Here is a 22,885-nt window from a genome sequence, read left to right as displayed (position 1 = left end):
TTTGGTTTTAATTGGAAACTGTCTCTTTAAATTTCAAGGAGATCTGTGCGCATGCGTAGTAGAACCCTCAGATGGTGGGGCTGGGGTGCCCACTAGCTCAGGCACCCCTATAGTCACCAGAATGGAGGTGCGTAGACAGCAAGGGACCAATGAACAGATACCAAAAGAGAAGAACGTCCACACCTTTATCTCAGTGGTTCTGCCAGGCGTCTGTGGCCGCTCCGATCCTTCCCCCACGTGGTCTCACCCAAGATGGCGGCTCCTGGAGCAGCCGAGCGTCCCGGACTAGAAAGCAATGGATTTCTTGCTTCTGCCACAAATTCCCCCAGCTGTGAGCCTTCCACCTTCTAAGTATTCGTTTATATGTGGTTCAGAGTTCTGGGACCATCCCCTGAGCCTGCTTGGTCGGGTATTCTGTGTGGTTGTTGGCGGAGCTCTCTGCTATACGGCCACCCAATCCCCCATCTTGTTTGTTCTCCCGGAATTTTGTTTTCTTTTTGTTGAGGTGCAACTGGTATCGAAGGCTGTGAGCTTTGATTTTCAATAAATACTTTAATTCCTCTTTGTTTTCAGCAAGCAAGGTTGTGTCATCATTAATGAATCTTCCTCCCGTTCTGGTGCCACCATATTTTTCACATAATCCAGCTTCTCGGATCATTTGCTCAGCATACAAATGGAGTCATTTTAAACCAGTCAGTGTTCCCTTGTTTTCTTTGAACAACTGCCTCTTGGTCTATGTACAGGTTCCTCATGAACACCATTAAGTGTTCCACAATCCTCATACCTCACGATGTTGACCACAGCTTGTCATGGTCCACACAATCGAAAGCCTTTGCATAGTCAATAAAGCATAGGTAAACATCTTTCTGGTAGTCTCTGCTTTCAGCCAAGATCCATCTGATGTCAGCAATGATATCCCTCGTTCCATGTCCTCTTCTGAATCTGGGTTGAACCTCTGGAAGTTTGTATGCCTGCAGCCATTTTTAAATTATCTTTAGCAAAATTTTGCTTGCAGGGGATATTAATGGTATTGTCTAATGGTTTCCACATTCTGTTGGGTCGCCTCTCTTTGGAATGAACACAAATACGGATCTCTTGTAGTCGGTTGGCCAGGTAGAGTTGTCCTCCAAATTTCTTGTGATAGATGAGTGAGTGCTGCATTAGTTTGTTGAAAGATTTCAGTTTGTATCCCATCAAATCCTGGAGCCTTGTTCTTTGCCAATGCCTTCAATGCACCTTTGGCTCTTGATCATATGCTACCTCTTGAAATAGTTGAACATCGACCCTTTCTTTTTTGGTAGCGACTCTGGGTATTCCTTTCATCTTCTTTTGCTGCTTTCTGCATCACTCAATATTTTACCCCCAGAATCCTTCAGTATTGCAAGTGGTGGAGGTAACAGTACCGAAAGTAGCCGTGGGAGCTGTCGAACTTTAGGAGGACACTGAGCAGGACCAGCCTCAGCTCTAGGCCAACTCCTGATGGGAAGGTCAGTAACACCTTCTCTCTCCACCCTTTTTACCGATTCTACTTCTCTGCTGGATTCAATCATTCCTGGCCGCGGCCACACAGAGCTCAGCTCATACTTACCGTATTATTGAGGTGTGCCGAGAAGTCAGTTCCAACGCTTAGCAACCCTGGATAGGGTTTCCAAGGAGTGGCTGGTGGGTTCGGATTGCCGACCTAGCTGTTAGCAGTCCAGTGTTTCTCCTAGAATACCACAGCAGGGCTCCATGTCCTCACCATATTCATCATTATTAATGACAAGATACCGCTCACAGCTCCACTCAGCAGCTCTTCACGACAGCCTCCTCTTGGTCTGACCTTCTCTTGTCAGCACGCCTCAGCTCCTAGGTGGGGAATCTCCCAAGTTGTTTTTCCAAAGAACCAAGGCAAAAGATCACATAAAGGAATGCATTTCAACACACTGTGGTACCTGGAACGTGGCTCCGCACACCCTATCCACCCACATCCCCCCTGCCATCGGGTCAGTCCCACTCAGAGGCCTGCAGGGCAGAACACGACTGGTCCTCAGGGTTTCTGAGACCGTGAATCTTTTTTCCTCATAGCTCTACTGTTACTAAGGAGCTCTGGTAGCGTAGTGGTTACGAATCGGGCTGCGAACCTTAAGGTCAGCGGTTCGAAACTACCAGCCACTCCGCGGGAGAAAGATGAGGCTTTCTACTCTCGTAAAGATTTACACCCTCGGAAACCCTGTACAGGGTTGTTATGGGTCGGACCCGACTCGATGGCACATAACAACAACAACTAGTTACTATTTTCCATTTTTAACAGGCGTCCTCCCTCCAGCCAGGACCCACCCTCTCCTCCCCTCCCACTCACAGTATCATCAAAGGATGTCTCTTTCAGTGTGAAACCCTTTCTTTGGCCTTTTTACAATAACGGGTTTAGACACTATTTTTCCTTTGTTACTGGTTTACTTGTAAATCTCTGCAGGAGCAGCCTCATCTTTATACCATGGACTGGCTGCTGGAATTGGAACATCGACCTTGCAGTTAGCAGCCAAAAGCTTAGCCTGTGGTACCACCAGTCACATCCCTGGTATTGTTAAATGTCATTGAATCAGTTCCAACTCAAAGCGACCCTGTGTACACCTGAACGGGACACTGCCTAATCCTGGGCCGTATGAATCAGTTCCAACTCATAGCGACCCTGTGTACACCTGAACGGGACACTGCCTAATCCTGGGCCGTATGAATCAGTTCCAACTCATAGCGACCCTGTGTACACCTGAACGGGATACTGTCTAATCCTGGGCCGTAACTGCTGCCTGTTTGAGTCCATTGCTGCAGCCACTGTATCAGTCCATGTGGGTGAAGATCTTCCTGTTTTTCACTGACCCTCCACCTCACTGTGCATGCTGGCCTTCTCCATGGACTTGTCACAAGCTCCTAACACAAGAGCAGGTTCTCAGTGTTTGCTGACTGGCAGCTCATTGGGCCCACCGCTCCCTGCCACCCCCTATTTTAAGCTCTGTTCGCACCGGATTATCACTCCCACCTTCACCCACATTTCAGTTCACCAATTTGAGGGGTTTGGAGCTGTTGTGTTGGTAGGTCTGCAAAGTGACCCTCTCTTAGTGGAGAATCCATGCCTGGGGTCCACAGGACATGTTGAGGGCAGAAGGATGATGTATGAAAGGGTTAAGGACTTGGTTGGTGTGTTCCGGCAGAAGCACGTGTCTCCAGATGAGGTTGGACATCCCCTGGGGCAGAACCCTTAATCACAGTTTTGTGAGCAAGGATAGTGCCAGGGCTGTGGTTTTTCCCACACATCCTTCTCCACCAGAAGTTGTGACCAAATGGAATCATGGGAAGGAGCCCTGGAGGCACCATAGTCAGGTGCTTAGCTGCTAACCAGAAGATACAAATGCACACAGTGACTCTGCCGGAGACTCGCCTGGTGGTGGGCTCCCATAGACAACACAGCCTAGGGCGTCCTACGGGGTGGTCCGACGCTGTCACTTTGGGTCGTTATGAGTTGGGATCAACTAGACAGCACACACAGTTTGGAGACACAGGATTTGGATGGTTCGAGCCCTGTGGCAGAGTCATGGAGCAGACGAGACTAAAGGGTGGATTGTAGCGGTACCACTGCCTGGCTCACATCACCCACGGCAGTGACTGCTCCCTGCTGCGGACTCTCGCCTTTGGATGATGCCCACATGGAGATGCCCACTGTTTTACAGCTCCCACCCCAGGAGTGGACTAAAACCCCAAGCCTGAAGGATACGGCGGCACGAGTGCCACACCCCAAGCTCATGACAGAGCTAACTCCACGGTGTGGTTTCTACTCCACAGTTCCTATGGGACCAGGCTGAGATCAGCTCACCTCCTTCCCGCCCTATCCTACTCCCCTTTTCCAGAAGCACCCCGATAACGTGTCACCCAAATCCCCTTCTTGGGCTTTGGTTCTAGAACCCCCACCAAAGTCAGGGACAAATTGTAAGGACTCAATATAGTGTCAGGGATACCGCAAGCACCCAATAATGTAGCCTTTGGTGGCCCACGGGTAGAGGGTCACGCACTGCGATGGGCCTGGACAGACAGCCTTCCCCAGCAGGGTCCCCATTCATCAAGCCAGGAAGTGACCAAAGGACTCAGCCTCAGCCAGCCACAGATCAGTGTAGTTGACCATGGTGGGTACCGCTTCTCAGTGCAGGAGGGACTGACTGGAATGAACAATTCCAATGGACAGGTATGGGTAATGCATCCTCCAGCTTCCTCGACATTGATCCAATGAGCCCAGCGTGTGTATCCAACACTATCTCCAGGGCCACCCCTCCCTGGAGGGCCTACGTTGGCCATCGGTGGAGCTGACTAGTCTACACAACCTTTGTAAGCTTCCTTCCCTTCTCGTTCCACGCCCCTTTCCTCTACTGCTGTCTCATGGGCCCACCTCCCAAATAGACCTTGATACTCATCTCGGAGCCTACTTAACAAGTGAGGATATTTATTAACAATAAATGTCAGAAATAGAGAACCCAATGGAAGACCAAGAACTGAGTTAGTGGTACTCACAATCAGAGAACTGAAGGAGAAATCTCTTGATATTAATTTGTTTGAAGAACTGTAAGAAAAAAAGAGTGAAGAAAAATGAAGGAAGCCTGAAAGTTAAGCAGGACACGACCACCAGGAATGATTTATCATTGGAATTCCAGAACAGGAGACTGAAAAGGAAAAAAATAGAGATACACAGAGAGAATTATTGAATATTTACCGGCAGAAAACATCCCTGATATGAAAGACAGGTAAGTTTCCGTCCAAGAAGTTCAAAGAACCCCATATGAGACAGACCCCAATTCTCATCTAAGAGTCAGTTTCTGGGGTCTCCAAATGAGGCCAAAGTCTCTCTCCCTTGGAAGGATATTTTAGGAGTTCTGGCTGGAGCACAGTTCAGCATCCCACTACTAACTGAAGTTATTGGCTCCAACAGCCCCGCAATGTTTCCAAAAGGCCATAGGCCTGAAAACATGAAGCACAGTTGTATTCGAACACATGTGGGGTTACCTAGAGTCAGGATTGGCTCAACAGCAACTCGTTTGGTTTTTGGTTTTGGAAGTGTATTTGAGAGGAGGGGGGATGGGTGCATGAGCAGTTGAGCACAAGGGTTTCCTGGATTTGTACATGGGTGGTCTTTAATTCACCTCTCAAACCCTGGTAGCATCATGGGTTACAGGTCTGTTAACCACAGGGTCGGCAGTTTGAATCCATCAGGCAGTCTGTGGGAGAAAGATGAGGCTTTCTGCTCCTATAGAGTTGTATGGCCTGGGAAACTCTATTCAGGGTCACTGAGAGTCAGAACTGACTGGACAGGACACAAGGCCCTGATTAAGGAGCCCTGGTGGCACAGTGGGTTAAGTGTTGGGTTGCTAACCATAAGGTTGGCAGTTCAAACCCACTAGCTTCTCCAAGGGAAACGGTTGAAGCTGTCTGCTCCCATAAAGATTTACAGTCTAAGGAGTTAACCCTAAGGAGTTCCACCCTGCCCTACATGATCACCACCACGGGCAGCCCTCCAATTTGGCACCTGGAAAACACACTCAATGTGCAAAGCCCTCACTCCTGATCACATGGGGTGAGGCCCAGGAAGCCCCAAACTGGCAGCCCCCAGGGATGGACAACAAGACCAAGACGTGGGTGACCAGATGAGCTTTATTACACCCCCTCGTTAGCAGGCCAAACGTTCCAGCTGCCAGCAGTGCCGCAGACAATGGAGTTGACACCCTTTGAAATAGGGCCACCTGAAGGTAAACTCAGAGACACACTCGGAGGTGGTCTCTAGGAAGGTCTCAGAGGGGCAGAGCTTGGCTACCGAGGAGTTACTGGCATGCCGCGTCAGAGTCCGCTTCGAGTGACATCTACTGGACTTGGGGGCTGCATCCTCCAGCTCGATGGCAGTTTTGCTGGGGGATTGTGTCTGGATGTTGGTGTTACTGGGGGTCTGGACCAGAGGAGGCAACTGGCTGGTGGTACCACTGGGCTGCTGCGAGGGGGCCGAGGACCTGTGGGGTGTCAGCAAGGGGACCGAGGACTTGCGGGGAGTGTGTGAGGGGCCCGTGGATGGTAGGGACAGACGAGGGAGCCGTAGGTTGTGGTTAAGGGGCTGGTTGGTGGAGTTGCCTTGTGCCTGAAACTGTTCCCAGGGCTTGCTAGGCAGCTGGGAGCTGCTGGCAGAACGGGTGGGCTCACGGACCCCAGGACTTAGGGCATGGCCCGAGACATCATGGGAGGCGTCCCCAGGGGTCTTGCCAGGCGCTGAGGGGCTGGTGGCCTTAGCTGGAGACACGGTGGAGGACTCCAAGGAGGGCTGGTGGTCTGTTGCATCCAGCTCCCCAACCTGGAGGTCCTCACAAGGATCGGTGGGGGACTTCACTGGTCCTTCTGTGTCTGCATCATGCTTGCTGGACCTGCGGGGGAGGGTGGTGAGCTCTGGCACGGGTAGCCTAGGGCTTCAAACAAGGTCCAGGCTGCGGGCGGTCAGCATGGTAAGGTCACAGGACCGGAGCATCCGTCCTGCAGACATGGAGTCCCACGCATGCCCACATGCTCCCACATCCACCTATGTACACACATAAACACACGCTTATGTTCATTCACAAGCATATACTCACAGATTCGGGCACACACTCACATTCACACATATGCACACAATGCACACACTTGTAGATACTCATTCACACGTACACCAAGTACACACATACTTGCACATGCTCACACTCACGCAAACACAGAAGTGCATTCACACACACCTCCTCACACATCCACGCACTCATGTTTACTCACATGTGTACACTCACACATATACTCACACACACACACACACACACAGAGTCTCATTCACTTTCTCCCCGGCACATGCATGCATGGCCATTCACACACGCACATATACACATGCGTTCATTCATTCACTAACAGATGCGTACTCCCTTACACACTCACACTTCCTTACACATCCACTGACACAATCATGTTCAGCCATACACATTCACAAGTGCACACACATTCCGACACACTCATACACATATATAGTCACACATGTACACACATACACTCACGGACACTCACACGTACACATACATACACGCATGCACTCCGTCACATGTGCACACTCATACACTGACTCATACGCACACCTCCTCACACTCACACATACACTAACACTCGTGTACACACATTCACACACATAAACTCACAATCATTCATATACACACACTTCCTCACTCACAGTCTGACACACTCATACAGACATGGACACACACATTTACACATGTAAACATGTACTCACTCACATACACACTTCCTCACACACACTCTGGCATACTCATTTGTACACCAACACACTCATAAACACAGATAAACAGAATCTCTCCCCGACACGCACACTCACACTCATACATGCACATACTTTTGTTGTCACACTCACCCCCCCCCCCCCCCCCCCCCCCGTCTCCCGGACAGTTAGTTACCTACGGTCAGCTCCATGGGCAGCGGGGGGCCTGCCGCCTCCGCTGCCGCCTGGGTGACGAAAGCCCGGCTCTGGGCCAGAATCCTCAGGACTGGTTCCCAAGAGCGTGGGGGAGAGAAGTGGACAGTGAGAGGTGCCGAGATGCCAGGTTGTGAGGAAGAAGTCAGGAGGAGGGACAGACTGACAGACTAGGACCAGAGACACCAACAGCCAGGGACAGTCAGGACTAGACAGACAGACAGGTGGACAGTGAGGAGGAAAACCCAAAGGACAGAAGAGAGGCAGGGGCTGGACGGACAGGCAGAAGGACAGGCGTGGGCACGCACCATCTCTGGTGAGACCGGCTGCTGTGTCCAGGACTCGGCCGCTGAAGTCGCTCACGATGCTGTCCACGGCCTCGTGATGCTTTAGAAACAGTGGACGGATGACGTGGCGGTACAGGAGATGGGCCCCATTCCAGGGCCCGGGTGTCATGCAGAACAACAGGAAGGCGCACTGTGGGGGATGGGGGTCACACTCGGCTCCCACTGGGGTCCCCACCAAGCCCCCTCCCCTTGCGGCAAGCCAGGTCCCCCACCCCATCAGAGGGCCGGCCGTCTCCTGACCTTGCCCGCATAGTAGAAAGGGAACCAGAACAGGAGTAAATCGCTGAAGAATTCGATTAGGCCGAACAGGCTGTACACCACCCAATAGGTGAGCCACAAAGTGTCGTCTTCTTTGGTTGGACTCTCGATAGCCTTGATTCTGGGGGTATTGATGGTAGTCAGGGTTTGCCCTGCCCCATGCCCCAGCCCACACCTGGGCCCCGGCCCCACCCAGGCACTCACGAAGCATATGCGGGGTACGCAAAGCCGATGAGATTGCACAGCAGAGACGCCCCGTAGCCGAACAGAAGATACAGGCTTAGCAGCGTCACGACACCTGGGAGGAGGTGGGTGTGGGCCTGGGGTAGCCAGGGCCCCTCCCCAGAGCGCCCAGCCTCCAAAGTGGCAGCTCGAGGGCCTTTAGGGGCCCTCACAGCGCCCCAGGAACCCCTCACCCTGTGTTGTAACTCTCCTGGCTGTGACCTCCCAGGGCAGGCACGGAGGATGGCCCCTGGTCACTCCCAAGTGCCCAGCAGTGGGGGACACAGAGAAGCTGCCCAGGAGACATGTTATGTGGATGCGTGATTTCTGCGACTGTGGGTTTTTTCACCACTCCAGACTTGGAGGAAGGGCAGTGAGACTAGAGAAAAGCATTTCAGTGTAAGGGAGAAAAGTCCGTCATCTTGGTTCTCATCCCAGCACAGGGTCTCATCCCCTCAGCATGGCTGACACTGAGGGGGAGCATCCTGTGCACTAGAGCATGCTGAGCAGGATCCCTGGTCCCCACCCACACGATGCCAGTGGCCCCCCCTAAATTATGTTCCCAGTTATCAGCAGGTGTCCTGAGGGGGCAGAATCACTCCAAGTGAGAATCCCTGGATTAGGGGAACCCATTGAACCCCAAAAGACTCTGTATCCCATAATCAACGGACCTCCTGACATCTGAGGACAATGACCACACTGAGTGGGAGGAGAGAGAAGGGAAATCACAGGAACCAGAAAACGACCCCGTCATTGTGAGTTTATTCTGGTGCTGGTTGTGAGCAACCCAACTCAATATGTTTATAAGTAATTAACACAGTTCCTCCTGCCCTGCCCCCCACCCCCAACACTGCAGACCCATGGGGTGGGGTCCTTCTCCGGGGTCAGAGGTGCCTTGTGCGCGGTGAACAGCCTCCCTATAATTAATTAACACAGGAACACCCACCCACGCCCCCCCAGCCCAGCACTGCAGACCCATGGGGAGGGGTCTGTCTCTGGGTCAGAGGTGCACGGTGAACAGCCTCCCTATAATTAATTAACACAGGAACACCCCTCCCAGCCCAGCCCAGCACACCCATGGGGAGGGGTCCTTCTCCGGGGTCACAGGTGCACGGTGAACAGCCTTCCTATAATTAATTAACACAGGAACACCCCCCCCCCAGCCCAGCCCAGCCCAGCCCAGCACACCCATGGGGAGGGGTCCTTCTCCGGGGTCACAGGTGCACGGTGAACAGCCTCCCTATAGCAACAGTCTTTCAATTCCAACCCACAGACATGGGAGGACCCTCAGCAAATCCCTGTCTGCTGAAGCCTCAGTTTCCCCATCTGTGAGTGAAAGTCTGGGTCAGTAATGGGCCCTGCCTCCTAGGGTCACCGTGGGATTGGCTGAGGGACGTCTCTCTCCACATTTACTGAGTGCTTGCTGGGCCCCCAGCTTGGTGAGTACAGAAGGGTATTAGGGCCAGGTGGGCCAGGAGCCTAAACCATGACCCTGGAAATCACTGCGGCATTAAGTGCTGTTGGCTTAGTAAATGGAGGCTGGGGTGGGGGAGGGATAGGTGGTCCAGGGCCCCAGTAAGCACTGAGGCCAACCCTTCCCCTAGCCCCACCATCCACCTCCAGGCCTTGATCTGCAGGAAACACCTGTCACCCCACTTCCACCAGCTGCATTTACCTTTGTCCCCAGCAGCCGGGGACAGAAGCCCCCATCTGACCCTAGGAAACACCTCCCCAATATAGCCTCTTCTAAGCCTCAGTTTCCCAGGTCACCTGGGACACCAACTCACTGTCAAAGAGGGAACTGGGGCAGAATTAGGTGATGTGGGGCCCAAGAGCACCCCATCTGCCCAAAGGGTGGGGGACTGGCCACCAAATCCCTTTTCCTGCAGTCTCAGCTCTGGGAGGATGATCTTGAATGTAAGACTTGAAGATTAACAACAGACAAGATCAGCAGTAGGGGGAGTGGGGGTGGGGGGGCTGGCCCAGGCATCAGCAACAGACAGCAGACAGACCAGTGGTGGAGTCAGGTGGGGGCTGCCTCCCACACAACTTCCACCCCCCTGTGGCTCCGTACCCTCCCAGGCTCCCCAATGGGCCCTTCCCAGATGCCTCCCTCTTAGCTGCCCTATGACCTACACCAAAGTCCCACCCACCTGCCTGACAGTGCCAGGGATGAGGAAAAGCAGGGTGGACAGAGGTCAGGACCTACGTCTGACTGAACCCCACAGGGGCATGCGAGGTCACACACAGATTTGAGGGCCTCTGGCTGCCAGGAAAGAAGGAAAGTGTTTAAATGGTCTCAATGGAGTGTCCCCTCCTCACAGGGTCCAGACAAAACGTCCTTGTGACTCACTCTAGTGGGGCTTCCTGGAAGAAGTGGATTTGGGGCAGGTAAGAAAAGGGAGGGAGAGAGCTAAGAGAGTAAGAGAGGTTCAGAATGGTCACCAGAGGCACTGGAAGTTAGAACCGGGTTTGGGGTTGGTCCCAAGTCCAATGTCTACAACACCGCCATGGCAGCTGTCTCACACCAGACTCCCAACCCAACAAATATTTACCCACAGTGGGTCGAGCCTCAGAGCTGCAAGGAGGAAAACGGGCAGGTCGATGGGGGTGGTGTGTCCTCAAAGAATAGGGGGGACGCTTGGAGTGTCCCTCCCCTTCCTAACGTCGAGGTTCCCCACCCCCACCCGGAGATTCCGGAGTATTGCAGTACAGCTTCCAGGCTGGGACTCAAGCAGGAAGGTGGCCGGCAGCCAGTCCGCCCCCTCCTCCTTCGGAGGCCCCGGGGCAACTGGAAGAACTGGACTTGGTCCTGGCGGACTCCCCATACCCCAAGGGAACTGAGGAAAGCTTCCAGGCGCGGCCAAGCACGGAGGTAGTGTGGGGGGCTGCTGGGGCTGAACGAAGGGATAGCAGGGTAGGGCCTAGGAGCAGCCCCTACACCCGCTGAAAGGCGCTTCCCCAGGACCTCGATGTCCTCCCCCGAACAGTGGGGCGCACTCCGAGGCCGGAGAAGGTCGGAAGGGGCAGCTTCCATATTCCAGGGCTCCAGGACCTCAGTGTGTCCGTCGGTGAAATGGGGCGGAGACCCTCAACGCCCCCCGGCAGCTCACCCGCGGCCAAATACCGCTTCTCGACACCGGTCCTGGCTTCGAGATCCCCGAGCACCTCGGTGGCCAGGTTCCTGCGTTCCAGAAAATGCTCGAAGCGCTGCCGCAGAGCGTCCATAGCAGCAGCTCTGGGGCTGACAGCCCGAGCTCGAGCGGAGTCCCACGCTCCCGGCCCGCCGGGAGCTCGCCCTCTTTGCCCAGTGGGGCGGGCCGCAGCGCTTCGCCCTCGGCCCGCTGCTCCGGCCAATGGGAGGGCAGGGCGGACAAAGGAGGTGGGGCCTGCCCCGTCTCCCCCGCTGCATTGCCCTCTGGCGGGCAGCGGCCGCCGCAGCCGCGTTGAGGGAGTAAGGGGGTGGGGCACAAAGGCGGAGGTCGCTTATTGGCCGGCAGGGAGCGGGACGTATTTGATGGAGGGGTGGAGCCGAGAAGCGTGCTGGAGAAGGCGGAGCTTGCGATAGAAAGGCGAGAGCTGATTGGAGAAACTAGAGGGGGAGGAGTTGGTCATAAAGGAAGCGGGGTCTAAACTGAGGGCCTATTGGATGGGGCGTGGCTAATTCTAAAGCATAACTCCGATTGGACCAGAGAAGTTGCCCGGCTGATTCAAGAAGAAAGGGGTGCTTAGAAAAGTAGGAGGTACCAAAGAAAGGGGTGGTGCCAACTGCAACACTAAACTCTTTTCCTGTGGGTCAGATTTATATCACTGTACAAAAGGGTAAACTGAGGATTCAGAGGGTTGGCGTCCACGGAAGAGCCAGGGCTGACACGTGGCTTCCCTACCACCACCACCACCGTCGGATCTAAGAGCCCTTTGAGGGAAGAGCCGCAAGGACCCCTGGGAATTGAAGACCCTCCAGGGTTGCTATGGCGCCGGGGGGCGGGGCAGCGGGCGCTAGGGCCGTTTGGCCTGGGGGAGGAACCCCCGCAGGTCCCGCCCCCGCCGCGGCCCCGCCCCCATGCGGCCCGCAGGGACTGGACTATGGCTGTGTCTGGCCTTGACCCTGGGCCTGGGCCTGGTCAGCCCCCTGGCTGTGGGGTGGGCCTCGGCCCGGGTCCCAATCTATGTCAACAGCTGGGCCGTGCGGGTGTCCCAGGGGAACCAGGAGGCCGAACGCCTAGCGCGCAAGTTTGGCTTCATCAACCTGGGGCAGGTGGGTGGGACCCAGATGAAGGGGGGCGGTGGGATGGGGCTGGATGATCCCAGATCCAAGGTCGTTGGGAAGAGGTCTTTCTGATATCAACACTCGTAGCCCATCTCTGCCTCGACCTGGGATTTCCAGAGGGCACCTGCAGTCCCAACCTAGGCACCTGGTTGGGGGCGTGCAAGGACGGGGGCTTTGTCCCTACCCTTGGTGGGTGGAGGGGCTCCAGCATAGCGGCCCAGGTCCCAGCGATGCAGCTGCCCACCACATTTCCAGATCTTCCCTGACGGGCAGTACTTCCACCTGCGGCACCGGGGCGTGGTCCAGCACTCCCTGACCCCTCACTGGGGCCACCGCCTGCGCCTGAAGAAAGATCCCCAGGTGAGCCCGCCTTCCAGGCTGTTCCCCTGGGGCCTCGACCACCTCCTGGGGCAGCCAGCAACCACCTGTCGTACTTGGGATGTGACTACCTTCTCTGAATCTCAGTTTTCATGTCTACACAACCAGGATCCAGTTCCGGAAAGGAAGCTGTATCAGGCAATTGGTAGTGTAGTGTGTGGGCTTTTAACCCAGATTCTGGTCTGGATTCCCCTTCCCTCCTATAACTCACCTGGGATTAAGGACCCCAGATACTCTGCTCAGGAGAGCCAGAATGTGTTCCTCCCCACTCTCTAGCTCCTGGAACTGAGGGAGGAGAATTAGCACATTTGACAAAAGAAAAACTGAGTTTTAAAGGGTCAAGGGCCAGCCTGGAAGTCACCCAATGAGCCAGTGGTTGAACTGAAACCAGACTGTCTTCAGATGCCCAGAGAGGTGCCTGAGCTAGCTGGGGCCCAGTCCCCATCCAGAAGTCCTTGAATGCTAAAGGGAAGAGTTGAGACAGAGTCTGGCAGGATTTGGGGGCCCTGAAAGGGAAGGAGAGACAGACCAGGATGCATGGGACTGAGGAAGAGCAATCAGGGCTGGTTATGATCAGCAGTGGACTGAGGAAGAGCTTACCCAGCCAGGCAGAAGAACATGTGCAAATGAATCTGTAATCATGGTGACAGCAGGGCAGGGGGCAGGCAGGGGCTGGACACACAGGGCATTATGGTGAGGGTTCAGACAGGGAGTGAAACTGTACCACACAAAGGGGGTGGGAAAGAGGGAAGCTGGACATCACAGAGTGATCTGGATGGGGGAGAGGTGAGGGACAGAAAACAGCTAGCTTTGGGAGCAATTCAGGAGGAAGGGGCAGGACTGGGACCCTTACGCTAGCCACCCTGGGTGGCAGTCCCCGCACTGTGGGCCCTGACTGAAGGCAGGGCTCCAGGCAGGTAGAGACCCCTAAGAGCTGACCCAATAAACACAAGGGCTCCAGGACAAGGGTCACCCTGAGGCCTATGACCCTCTGACCCACAGCATGAGGGGTCCCAGCTGCAAGCCCTGGACAATTCAACCCCCTCACAGTCATCCCTGGCCCCTCCGATAAGCAGGGGGCTCTGCTAGGAAATGGGTGGGGAGACTCAGGCCCTGAAGTACCTGTACTATTGAGTGGGCACAGTCAGAGACTGAGCACATGAAGGGGCTCGGAGACTCTCAGACCATGGCCCAGTCCCATCTGGGCACCCCCTCCAGGTGCGGTGGTTTGAGCAGCAGACACTGCGGCGGCGGGTGAAGCGCTCCCTGGCAGTGCCCACAGACCCCTGGTTCCCAAAGCAGTGGTACATGGTGAGCAAGCAGGTGGGGGCTGGAGGATGGGTGTGCCAGGGCCTCGCTGAGCTGTGCTCTGCACCTCCCCCCTCCCATGTAGAACAATGAGGTGCAGCCGGACCTGAACATCCTGCAGGTGTGGGGCCAGGGGCTGACGGGACAAGGCGTCGTGGTCTCCATCCTGGACGATGGAATTGAGAAGGACCACCCAGACCTCTGGGCCAATTACGTGAGCTTGTGGGCGACTGGGGTGGGGCGGCCTGAGAGCCCTACCTGAGAAATGCCATACCCCACTCCCTGTCATCCCACCCACCCCCTGTAGGATCCCTTGGCCAGCTATGACTTTAACGACTATGATCCAGACCCCCAGCCTCGATACACACCCAGCAATGAGAACCGGTGAGCTGGGGCCCCAAGGAGCAGCCACCCTGGAACGTGGGGGCAAATCTGAAATGTTGGGGCAGCTGGGCTCTGATTGATGGAGCTCGTCTCATCTGGTACCAGGCATGGGACCCGCTGTGCTGGGGAAGTGGCCGCCCTCGCCAACAACGGGTACTGCGGTGCTGGTGTAGCCTACAACGCCCGAATTGGAGGTACCCTCCAGCTCACCAGCTGCTCCTTGGAAACTCTATAAAGGGTCGCTATGGTTTGAGACCACCCTGCCAACACACAATAACCCCAATCTGAGGCACTGCCCTGGCCAGGGATGGGGCATCAGAGGATGGGGGGCAGACTCTCAGCACCAGGTCCAGCGGTGCTAGGGATGCGAGGGCCGCAGGCATAAGAGCTGAGCTGAACTGGGGCCCAACCCCACCCCCCAACTCCTAAAAGGCAGAGAGAGGGGACCTAGGGCACGGGGTAGGCATGGGCATGGGTGGGCTTTGCCCAATGTGGGGTGCAGGCTGAGGTCATGGGCGAGTGTGGAGTGGGTGCTCTCGGTTAGGGGTGGGTGCGGGCCTCACTGAACTGTGGGGCCGCAGGCGTGCGCATGCTGGACGGCACCATCACTGACATCATTGAGGCCCAGTCACTGAGCTTACAGCCTCAGCACATCCACATCTACAGCGCCAGCTGGGGCCCTGAGGATGACGGGCGCACCGTGGACGGCCCCGGCATCCTCACCCGGGAGGCTTTCCAGCGAGGCGTAACTAAAGTGCGTGGGGTCTGCGCAATGGGGGGCGGAGCCATGTCCTGGCAGCGCCCACATGTCCCGGCTCCTCCAGGGTCGTGGCGGCCTGGGCACCCTATTCGTCTGGGCGTCAGGCAATGGCGGGTTGCACTATGACAATTGCAACTGTGACGGCTACACCAACAGTATCCACACGCTGTCGGTGGGGAGCGCCACCCAGCAGGGCCGCGTGCCCTGGTACAGCGAGGCTTGTGCCTCCACCCTCACCACCACCTACAGCAGCGGCGTGGTCACCGATCCACAGATCGTGAGTGCGCTCCCTTTCCCTGGACCCCAGGAGCGCCTCTCCTGACCCCTGCCCCTCCCTACATCCCAGCCCCCACCCTTCCCTGTACCCCAAAACCTTCCCTCCCAACCCCAACCCCTCCTTGGGCCCGAGGACCCTACCTCTCCCTGGTCCCTGATACCATCCCTACAGACCTCGCCCTGCCTGCTCCCCAGCATCTTTGCTTCCTTCCCTGGACTCATTCCCTACCTCTCTTCCCATCTCCAGCTCTCCCTGGTCTCCCACCTGCTCCTCCTCTGGATCCCCCACCTCTGTTCCTGTCCTTGATCGCTCTCTGATCTTCTCAGACCTATTTCTGCCTATCAACTCTCTCCTTGGTCCTTCCTCCACTCCTGGCCCCCATCCCTTGTCTCTCCACTTCTGCTCCCACCCTGACTTCTCCTCCTAAAGCTCCCATCCAGTCAGCTCCTGCAGAGTAACAGCTCTGTGACCACCTCTCAGCTCTTCCCAGAACCTTCCTCCTACCTCAGGGCCACTGCACAGGCTGTTCCCTCTGCCCAATGCTTTTCCCCATCTGGCCCTTGCTGACCCTTCAACCCAGGAAGCCTTCCTAGAATGCCCCCGCCCCCAGCCAGTGCTCACCCACCTCATCCCACCCCCGCCCTGGATGACATCAGCTGGGCCCGGGTGCCAAGGATAAATCCAAAGGCCTTCTTCCTCCCTGGGAGATGGGTCCCTGGGGCCCCAGACACAGCACAACCTCCCAAGTGAGTCTGCTTCCTGGGCATGGGGCCTGGTCAATGGGGGTCTGACCAGGAGAAGACTGAGCTCAGAGGAATGCATTGCTGCTTCCCCCACCCCCACCCCCCAAGTCCTTCAGAGGCTGCCGTCTTATTTTGTTTTAATTAGTAGGTGGGACAGTTTTAGGCCTTCAGAAAGCACACTTCACTGTCAGGTCATATCTCTGATGAGCCCGTGTGGTACCAGAGAGAACTACTCCGGAGGGGCTGCCTGACAGGGTGCCACTGGGGGGCTTTGCACCCCCAACCTTTAAGTTGGTAGCTGAGTGCAAATTGTTTGTACCACCCCAGGACCTTACAGAAAACATGTTGTTGTTGTTAAGTGCCATCGAGTTGGTTCCGACTCCCAGTGACTCCCAGTATAGGGTTTCCAAGGAGCAGCTGGTGGGTTTGAATTACCAACCCTGTCATTGTCCAGTGCTTATCCTGTAGTGCCACCATAGAGCATCCTATATTTCTCTTTCCTCCTGCACACGGCTCCTCCTATTAATATCTTTCATTCATCTGATAAATTTGTTACATTTACTGAACTAACGAACTTAATTATTAACTAAAATCCATAATTCATAAATCCTCCTTGGGTGATGCAAATGGTTAAGCACTTGGCTAATAATTGGAAAGGCTGGTGGTTCAAGTCCACATACAGGTACCTAAGAGGAAAGGTTTGACAATGTACATCCAAAAGACAATAGCCACTGGGAAGCTGTGGAGCCGAGTTCTCACACACGTGACGTTGCCATGTATAGGGTGGGCTCACAGCGACAGTTCACATATGTTGTCCTGTCCTGTGGAGTCTGACAAATATGCCAAGTGTCTGCACACTCACACTGAGCCAGTGCCCACTCACAGCACCCCTAGGTTGGGTTCCCAAGGCTGTGAATACTTACAGGAGCAGCTGGTGGATTTGAACTGCTGATTTGCAGATAGTAGCTCAATGCATCACTCACTATGCCACCAGAGTTTCTTATAAGTTAAGTGCTGTTGAGTTGGTCCCAGACTCACTGCCATCCCCTGTAGAATTTCAAAGGCTGTAAATCTTTGCAGTCACAAAAAGCCTCATCTTTCTCCAAGGACCGGCTGGTAGGTTTAAACCTTGACCTTTGGGTTTGCAGTGCTTAGCTTACAGAACCACCATGCTCCCCTATAAGACAGTTGTTGTTGTTAAGTGCCTTCAAGTAGATTCTGACCCTTAGCGACCCTGTATAGCGTCTCCAAGGAGCAACTGGTGAGCTTGAACCACCGACCTTAGAGTTCAGACAGCTTTGCAGTCTGACGCATTAACCCACAAAGCCACACCACACCATCTAAAACTGTCTTGTGCTCCCCGTCAAACCCCTGATCTCACCTCTTCAGAGTTTTGTCCTTTCCAGAATGTTCTATAGCTGGCATCCTGTAGGATGAGCAAAGTCCTTACAATTCCTGGGCAAGGGTCCCCAACTTGTGTGCCCATCTGTCCTCAGGTCACCACGGACCTGCACCATCAATGTACAGACAAGCACACGGGCACATCAGCCTCGGCCCCGCTGGCAGCGGGCATGATCGCCTTAGCTCTGGAGGCCAAGTAGGTGACTGCCCTTGTACCGCCCTGGCCCCCACAAGGCCCCTGGCTCACCTGCCCCCCACCCCCACCCCCCAGCCCCTTCCTGTCCTGGAGGGACATGCAGCACCTGGTGGTCCGCGCATCCAGGCCAGCGCAGCTGCAGGCAGAGGACTGGAGGACCAATGGTGTGGGTCGCCAAGGTATGGTGGGGCGGTGCCTGTTTGGAGGGGTGGGGCAGGGGTGGAGCCAGTGTGAGGGGGTTGAGGGGAGACGGGAAGACTCCCAGTAGGGCCAGTGACGCCTTCGCTCTGCGCCCCCAGTGAGCCACCACTATGGTTACGGACTGCTGGACGCTGGACTGTTGGTAGACATGGCCCGCACCTGGCTGCCCACGCAGCCCCAACAGAAGTGCACGATCAGCGTGGTGCACACCCCCATGTGAGGCCCCCCTCACCTGCAAACTCCCCTGCACTCTTGCTGCAGGTCCTCCTCGAACCCCCACCTCTCTCCTTCCCCACCTGCTCTCCCCACACACCTGCAGTCTGCTTCCCCAGGCCTTCCTCCCTCAGCTGTTACCAACCCCAACACCAGAACCCTTCCGACTCCTCCCCACACCTGTTCCTCCCTCCCCATACTTCCCAGCCCCTGCATAGGTGCCTCCATTTACCCATCTGGGAATTCCTATCAGGATGCCCTTCCTCCCGGGCCTCACGCCCTCACCCCCACCCCCACCCCCGCCCCATGGCAGCACCATGTCGTCGCTGATGCATGTGCAGAAGAACGTGACGGCCTGTACAGGCCTCCCCAACTATATCCGCTCGCTAGAGCACGTGCAGGTGCGCCTGTCCCTGTCCTACAGCCGCCGCGGCGACCTGGAGATCAGGCTCACCAGCCCCATGGGTACCCACTCCACGCTTGTGGCTGTCAGGTAGCACTGAGCTGTGGGGGTGGGCCATGTGGAACACCTCGCCCCACCTGGGGGAACCCCATGTAGACAAAGCCGCCCCACCTGCCGTCTGCCCCAGGCCTTTTGATATCAGCGGTCAAGGCTACAACAACTGGATCTTCATGTCCACCCACTTCTGGGATGAGGACCCGCAGGGAGAGTGGACCCTAATCCTAGAGAACAAGGGCTATTATTTTAACACGGGTGAGATCCAGGGCTGAGGCTACAGGACCACTGTCCAGATGGGGCTCAGGATGGGACTCAGGAACACCTCTGCAAAAGGGGTCCCCCATATTCACCTCAGTGACACCGTGCACACAAAGGTGTCCAGGGCCAAGTAGGCCCCCAGTTACCTGGGGAGTGGCTATAGAGTGATGGAGTTGTCCCGTTAGGCATGCAGTTGGTGTTCAGTGGCTGAGACATGGCTCCACCACCTGAGTCCTGGGCTCCAGGGTGGGTGCTGCTGGGGAGACGGGCCGGGCCCAGGGATCAAAGGACATGGCCACCAACCTGCAGCCTCATACCCCATGGCCCCTGCCCAGGGACGCTGTACCGCTACACGCTGCTGCTCTATGGGACGGCTGAGGACATGACCGTGCGACCCACGGGCTCCCAGGTGACCAGCAGCGCGTGTATGCGGCGGGACCCACAGGGGCTGTGCCAGGGTGAGTGCCTGGCGTGGCGAGGCGCCCTTGCTGGGAGATGGCCACAGCAGCGGGCAGTGTGCATGTGCAGCCTGGGAGCGGAGCGGGGTGGGGTGGGGTGGGGTGGGGGGCGAAACCTCATGACCCCTCCCCTGTGTGTCTCCTGCACAGAATGTCACAGCCCCACCTACATCCTGGACCACCTCTGCCTCTCCCATTGCCCACCCCGGTACTTCAGCCACACCCAGGGGTCAGTAACACCGGGGCACAAGCCCCCAGGCTCCTCTGCCATGCGGGTCTGCACCAGCTGCCACCCATCATGCTACACCTGCCGTGGCAACTCCCCACTGAACTGCACAAGCTGCTGGCCCTCACACACCCTGGATGAACTTCATGGCTCCTGCTTAGGACCTGCCACCCCTGCCGGTCACCCACTGCCCACTGCCACCAGCCAGCCTCACCACCCCTGGGGCCGGGCCAGGGCCATGCTGCTGGTCCTGCTGGTAGTAGCCTTTGGGACCCCCCTCTTCAGTGGTGTCCTCCCTGTGGGCTGGTCTTCCCCAGCCTGAGGGGCCACGCTCACCTCCACCCCAAGCCTGGCTACTACAGGCTAAAACCTGGTGACCTGTTGGCTGGGGTGTGTGACATGGACAGCAGGATGTATATTTCAACCTTGCCCCCAGGTGGACCCTGCTGCCCACTCCAGACTGGCCCTGGCTGGCCGTCTGCTGCTCAGGCCAGCGTGCAACTGCTGAGTCTGGTGTGAGTCCTGTCACCAGGAGTGAGAGACAGAAGTCTTGTTAATGAAATCGGGAAAGGGTGGGTGGGTGGGGGAGACCACATCACTGGGTGGGGATGAAGGGAGAATGGCTCCAGGCACTCCATCTGCCCCCAGCATTTGCAAATAAAGGTTGAAAGGAAGGTGCCAAGTCTGGGGTCAGCTTTGGGGCCAAGCTGTTCCTGATAGAAAGTCCAGAACCCCAGTTAGAAATTGCCTTTCCCCCAGGCATTGGAGCCTGGAGAACTCAGAAGGGGCAGGAAATGCAAAGAAGGGGTATGGGGTGCTTAGGTGAGCAGCAAGCTTGGGAACCAACCTCCTGCAGGCAGACAAGCTCCAGTGAAGTGGGGAACCCATTACTGCGGATCTGCAGCAGGGGAGAGGTGATGGCCACAAGGAAGTTCCCTTGTTGGGAAGTGCTGTTGAGTCTTTTCAGACCCTAAATAACCCTGTATGTATAGGGTTTCTGAGGAGCGGCTGGTGGGTTTGAACCGCTGACTTTGTTGTTAGCAGTCCAATACTTAACGTACAGCGCCACACCAGGACTCCAGGAAGTTCAGCGGCAGATGAAAACCAAGGAAGGCTGTATACATGGGCCATGACGTTTCACAAGGGCCCTAGGGACCCAGACATGCTAGAGCAGGCATTGAGCCTGCTCTAGGAGTCAAGGCTAGAGGCTCTGCTAGCAACCCAGGGCAGGAATTGGGAGCCAGGAAGAGGGGCTCTGGTGGGGTCCTTGTTGGAGTTCTGTTCAGGACTGGAGTTAGGCACAAGAGATACTGATGTTTGACAGCCCACCATGTCCTGGATCCATCCGGGAAGGAGAACAGAGCATCCGGCTAGACCACTGGAGACAACCTGACCTCCCACATCCCTTGCCCGGGTCAGCTCTTCTCCAGTTCTGCCCATGCAGCTAGAATCCCGTGCCTGTTGAACTTTCAACTCGAAGGGCAGCTGAGGTGCAGTCCAAGCTGTGTCTGGGACTGCCTCAGTTTCCCTGCTGAAGTTCAGGGGGTCTCACATGAGCAACAGGGCTGGGATCTGCTTCACCAAGCACTTGGAGAACTAGCTTTCCCACCTAATAGTGGGGGTGGTTGTGTGCCATGGAGTCGGTTCCGACTCTTAATGACTGTGGACAGGATTTCTGAAGCTGTAAATCTTTACAGGAGCTGAAAGCCTCATCTTTCTCCCGCAAAACAGCTGGTAGTTTTGAACTGCTGACCTTGCGGTTCGCAGCCTGATTTGTAAAACCACTACGCTACCAGAGCTAGCTTTCCTACCTGGCACTCAGAAAACATCCAAGAACCACCAGCTTGGGCAAGTGCTGTGAAAAACTGTTCCTAAATTTATTAAACACAGACTCACCACATGACCAGCAATTCCACTCCTGGGACCTTGAGACCCAAAAGTCTCAAAAACACACATCCACACAAAAGCCTGTACACAAGTTATCAGAACAGCCAAGAGGGAGAAGATGATGGACTTCCATTCAAATGTGGTCTGTGTACCACCAGAATGTGATTCAGCCCTAAAGAATGAAACCCGTGCACGCTACCAAATGGCTGAGCCTTGAAGACATGTGCAGTGATAAACACCAGACACAAGAGCCACATCATTTCATTAAAATGAAATGTCCAGAACAGGCAAACCCTCAGGGGTAGAAAATGGACTGCCACGGGGCTGGAGAAGGGGGTGACTGCAGATGGGTGTGGGGTTTCTCTTTGGAAGTGACGGAATGTTCTGGATCTAGAGAGTGGTGGCTGCACAGCTTTGTAAATACACGAGCAACAATGGTTTTCATAAATGGGTGAACTTTATGGTATGTGAATTATACCAACAAAGCTTTTAAGGAGTCCTGGTGGGGCGCTATAGGATAAGCATTGGACTGCTAACCGCAAAGTTGGTGGTTCAAACCCACCTGTCACTCTTGGGACAAGGTGACCACCATGCCCTTCCCCCATCCGGATAGGGAGGGGGTCTCAGAGACTGGAGGGCCACCCTGACCCAGGGCACGAAGGGAGATGTTTAGACGTGTCCTTGCAGACATGATCTGCCAAGTTGGCAGTTAGAACAAGCAGCATTTACTGACCCCCTGAAGTATACTAGTATGCAGTAGACGTCTGGTGTGGCGTTGTGGGATCAGTACAAGGTCAGCAGTCCCAACCCACCAACCGCTACTCAGAAGCCCTGTACAGGGTCGCTGTGAGTCGGCACAACCCCCTGACAAGACAGTACCTGCTCTTTACGACAGCCGGGTGGGCGTGGCGCCGTGTCCCCCTTCCTCCACTCCCACTTCCCCCAGCCCTGGTTTGCAGAACACTGAGGTCCAGAAGCTCATTTACCCAGCTCAGAAGGGCCAAGACTCGCACTCACACTCAACCGCGACGACGCGCCTCCCAGCCCAGGTCTCCTCCGAGGCTGAGCTGGACCTGCGAGGGGCTTCCGTCGCTTTCTAGAGGGTGCGGCTCCTTTAAGAGGGGCGGAGCCGCG

The 22,885-nt window shown here is 55.7% G+C and overlaps 2 protein-coding genes across 2 annotated transcripts; one reads left to right on the top strand and one right to left on the bottom strand.

Moving 5' to 3' along the window:
- Window positions 1–5,689: 5,689 nt before the first annotated feature.
- On the bottom strand, window positions 5,690–11,559 carry LOC102830461. Its single transcript, XM_006876750.1, has 7 exons — window positions 11,445–11,559; window positions 8,314–8,407; window positions 8,092–8,230; window positions 7,813–7,981; window positions 7,492–7,577; window positions 6,522–6,580; window positions 5,690–6,428 (listed from the first exon to the last, which is right to left on the bottom strand). The coding sequence occupies exons 1-7, from the start codon at window positions 11,557–11,559 to the stop codon at window positions 5,690–5,692; spliced, it is 1,401 nt and encodes a 466-aa protein (XP_006876812.1).
- Window positions 11,560–12,394: 835 nt separating this feature from the next.
- Window positions 12,395–22,851, top strand: PCSK4 (proprotein convertase subtilisin/kexin type 4). The gene is made up of 16 exons (XM_006876749.1): window positions 12,395–12,589; window positions 12,857–12,961; window positions 14,198–14,290; window positions 14,373–14,501; window positions 14,595–14,671; window positions 14,777–14,865; window positions 15,253–15,425; window positions 15,496–15,708; window positions 17,948–18,048; window positions 18,124–18,227; window positions 18,348–18,465; window positions 18,776–18,955; window positions 19,053–19,177; window positions 19,516–19,638; window positions 19,789–20,162; window positions 22,711–22,851. The coding sequence occupies exons 1-16, from the start codon at window positions 12,395–12,397 to the stop codon at window positions 22,849–22,851; spliced, it is 2,340 nt and encodes a 779-aa protein (XP_006876811.1).
- Window positions 22,852–22,885: the final 34 nt, after the last annotated feature.

Source organism: Chrysochloris asiatica, unplaced genomic scaffold (genome assembly GCF_000296735.1).
Source record: "Chrysochloris asiatica unplaced genomic scaffold, ChrAsi1.0 scaffold00409, whole genome shotgun sequence".
In the NCBI taxonomy this organism is placed as follows: Eukaryota; Metazoa; Chordata; class Mammalia; order Afrosoricida; family Chrysochloridae; genus Chrysochloris; species Chrysochloris asiatica.
This window is presented reverse-complemented; position numbering and strand designations above follow the sequence as displayed.

What these genes read in the sequence shown, in the direction of transcription:
- LOC102830461 (XM_006876750.1), bottom strand. Translation starts at nt 11,559, where the DNA reads ATGGACGCTCTGCGGCAGCGCTTCGAGCATTTTCTGGAACGCAGGAAC. An exon ending in CTTTCTACTATGCGGGCAAG is followed by an intron (nt 7,982 to 8,091) that starts GTCAGGAGACGG and finishes CATCCCCCACAG; the next exon opens with TGCGCCTTCCTGTTGTTCTG. An exon ending in AGCCGGTCTCACCAGAGATG is followed by an intron (nt 7,578 to 7,812) that starts GTGCGTGCCCAC and finishes CTTGGGAACCAG; the next exon opens with TCCTGAGGATTCTGGCCCAG.
- PCSK4 (XM_006876749.1), top strand. Translation starts at nt 12,395, where the DNA reads ATGCGGCCCGCAGGGACTGGACTATGGCTGTGTCTGGCCTTGACCCTG. An exon ending in GCTTCATCAACCTGGGGCAG is followed by an intron (nt 12,590 to 12,856) that starts GTGGGTGGGACC and finishes CCACATTTCCAG; the next exon opens with ATCTTCCCTGACGGGCAGTA. An exon ending in CTACAACGCCCGAATTGGAG is followed by an intron (nt 14,866 to 15,252) that starts GTACCCTCCAGC and finishes GTGGGGCCGCAG; the next exon opens with GCGTGCGCATGCTGGACGGC.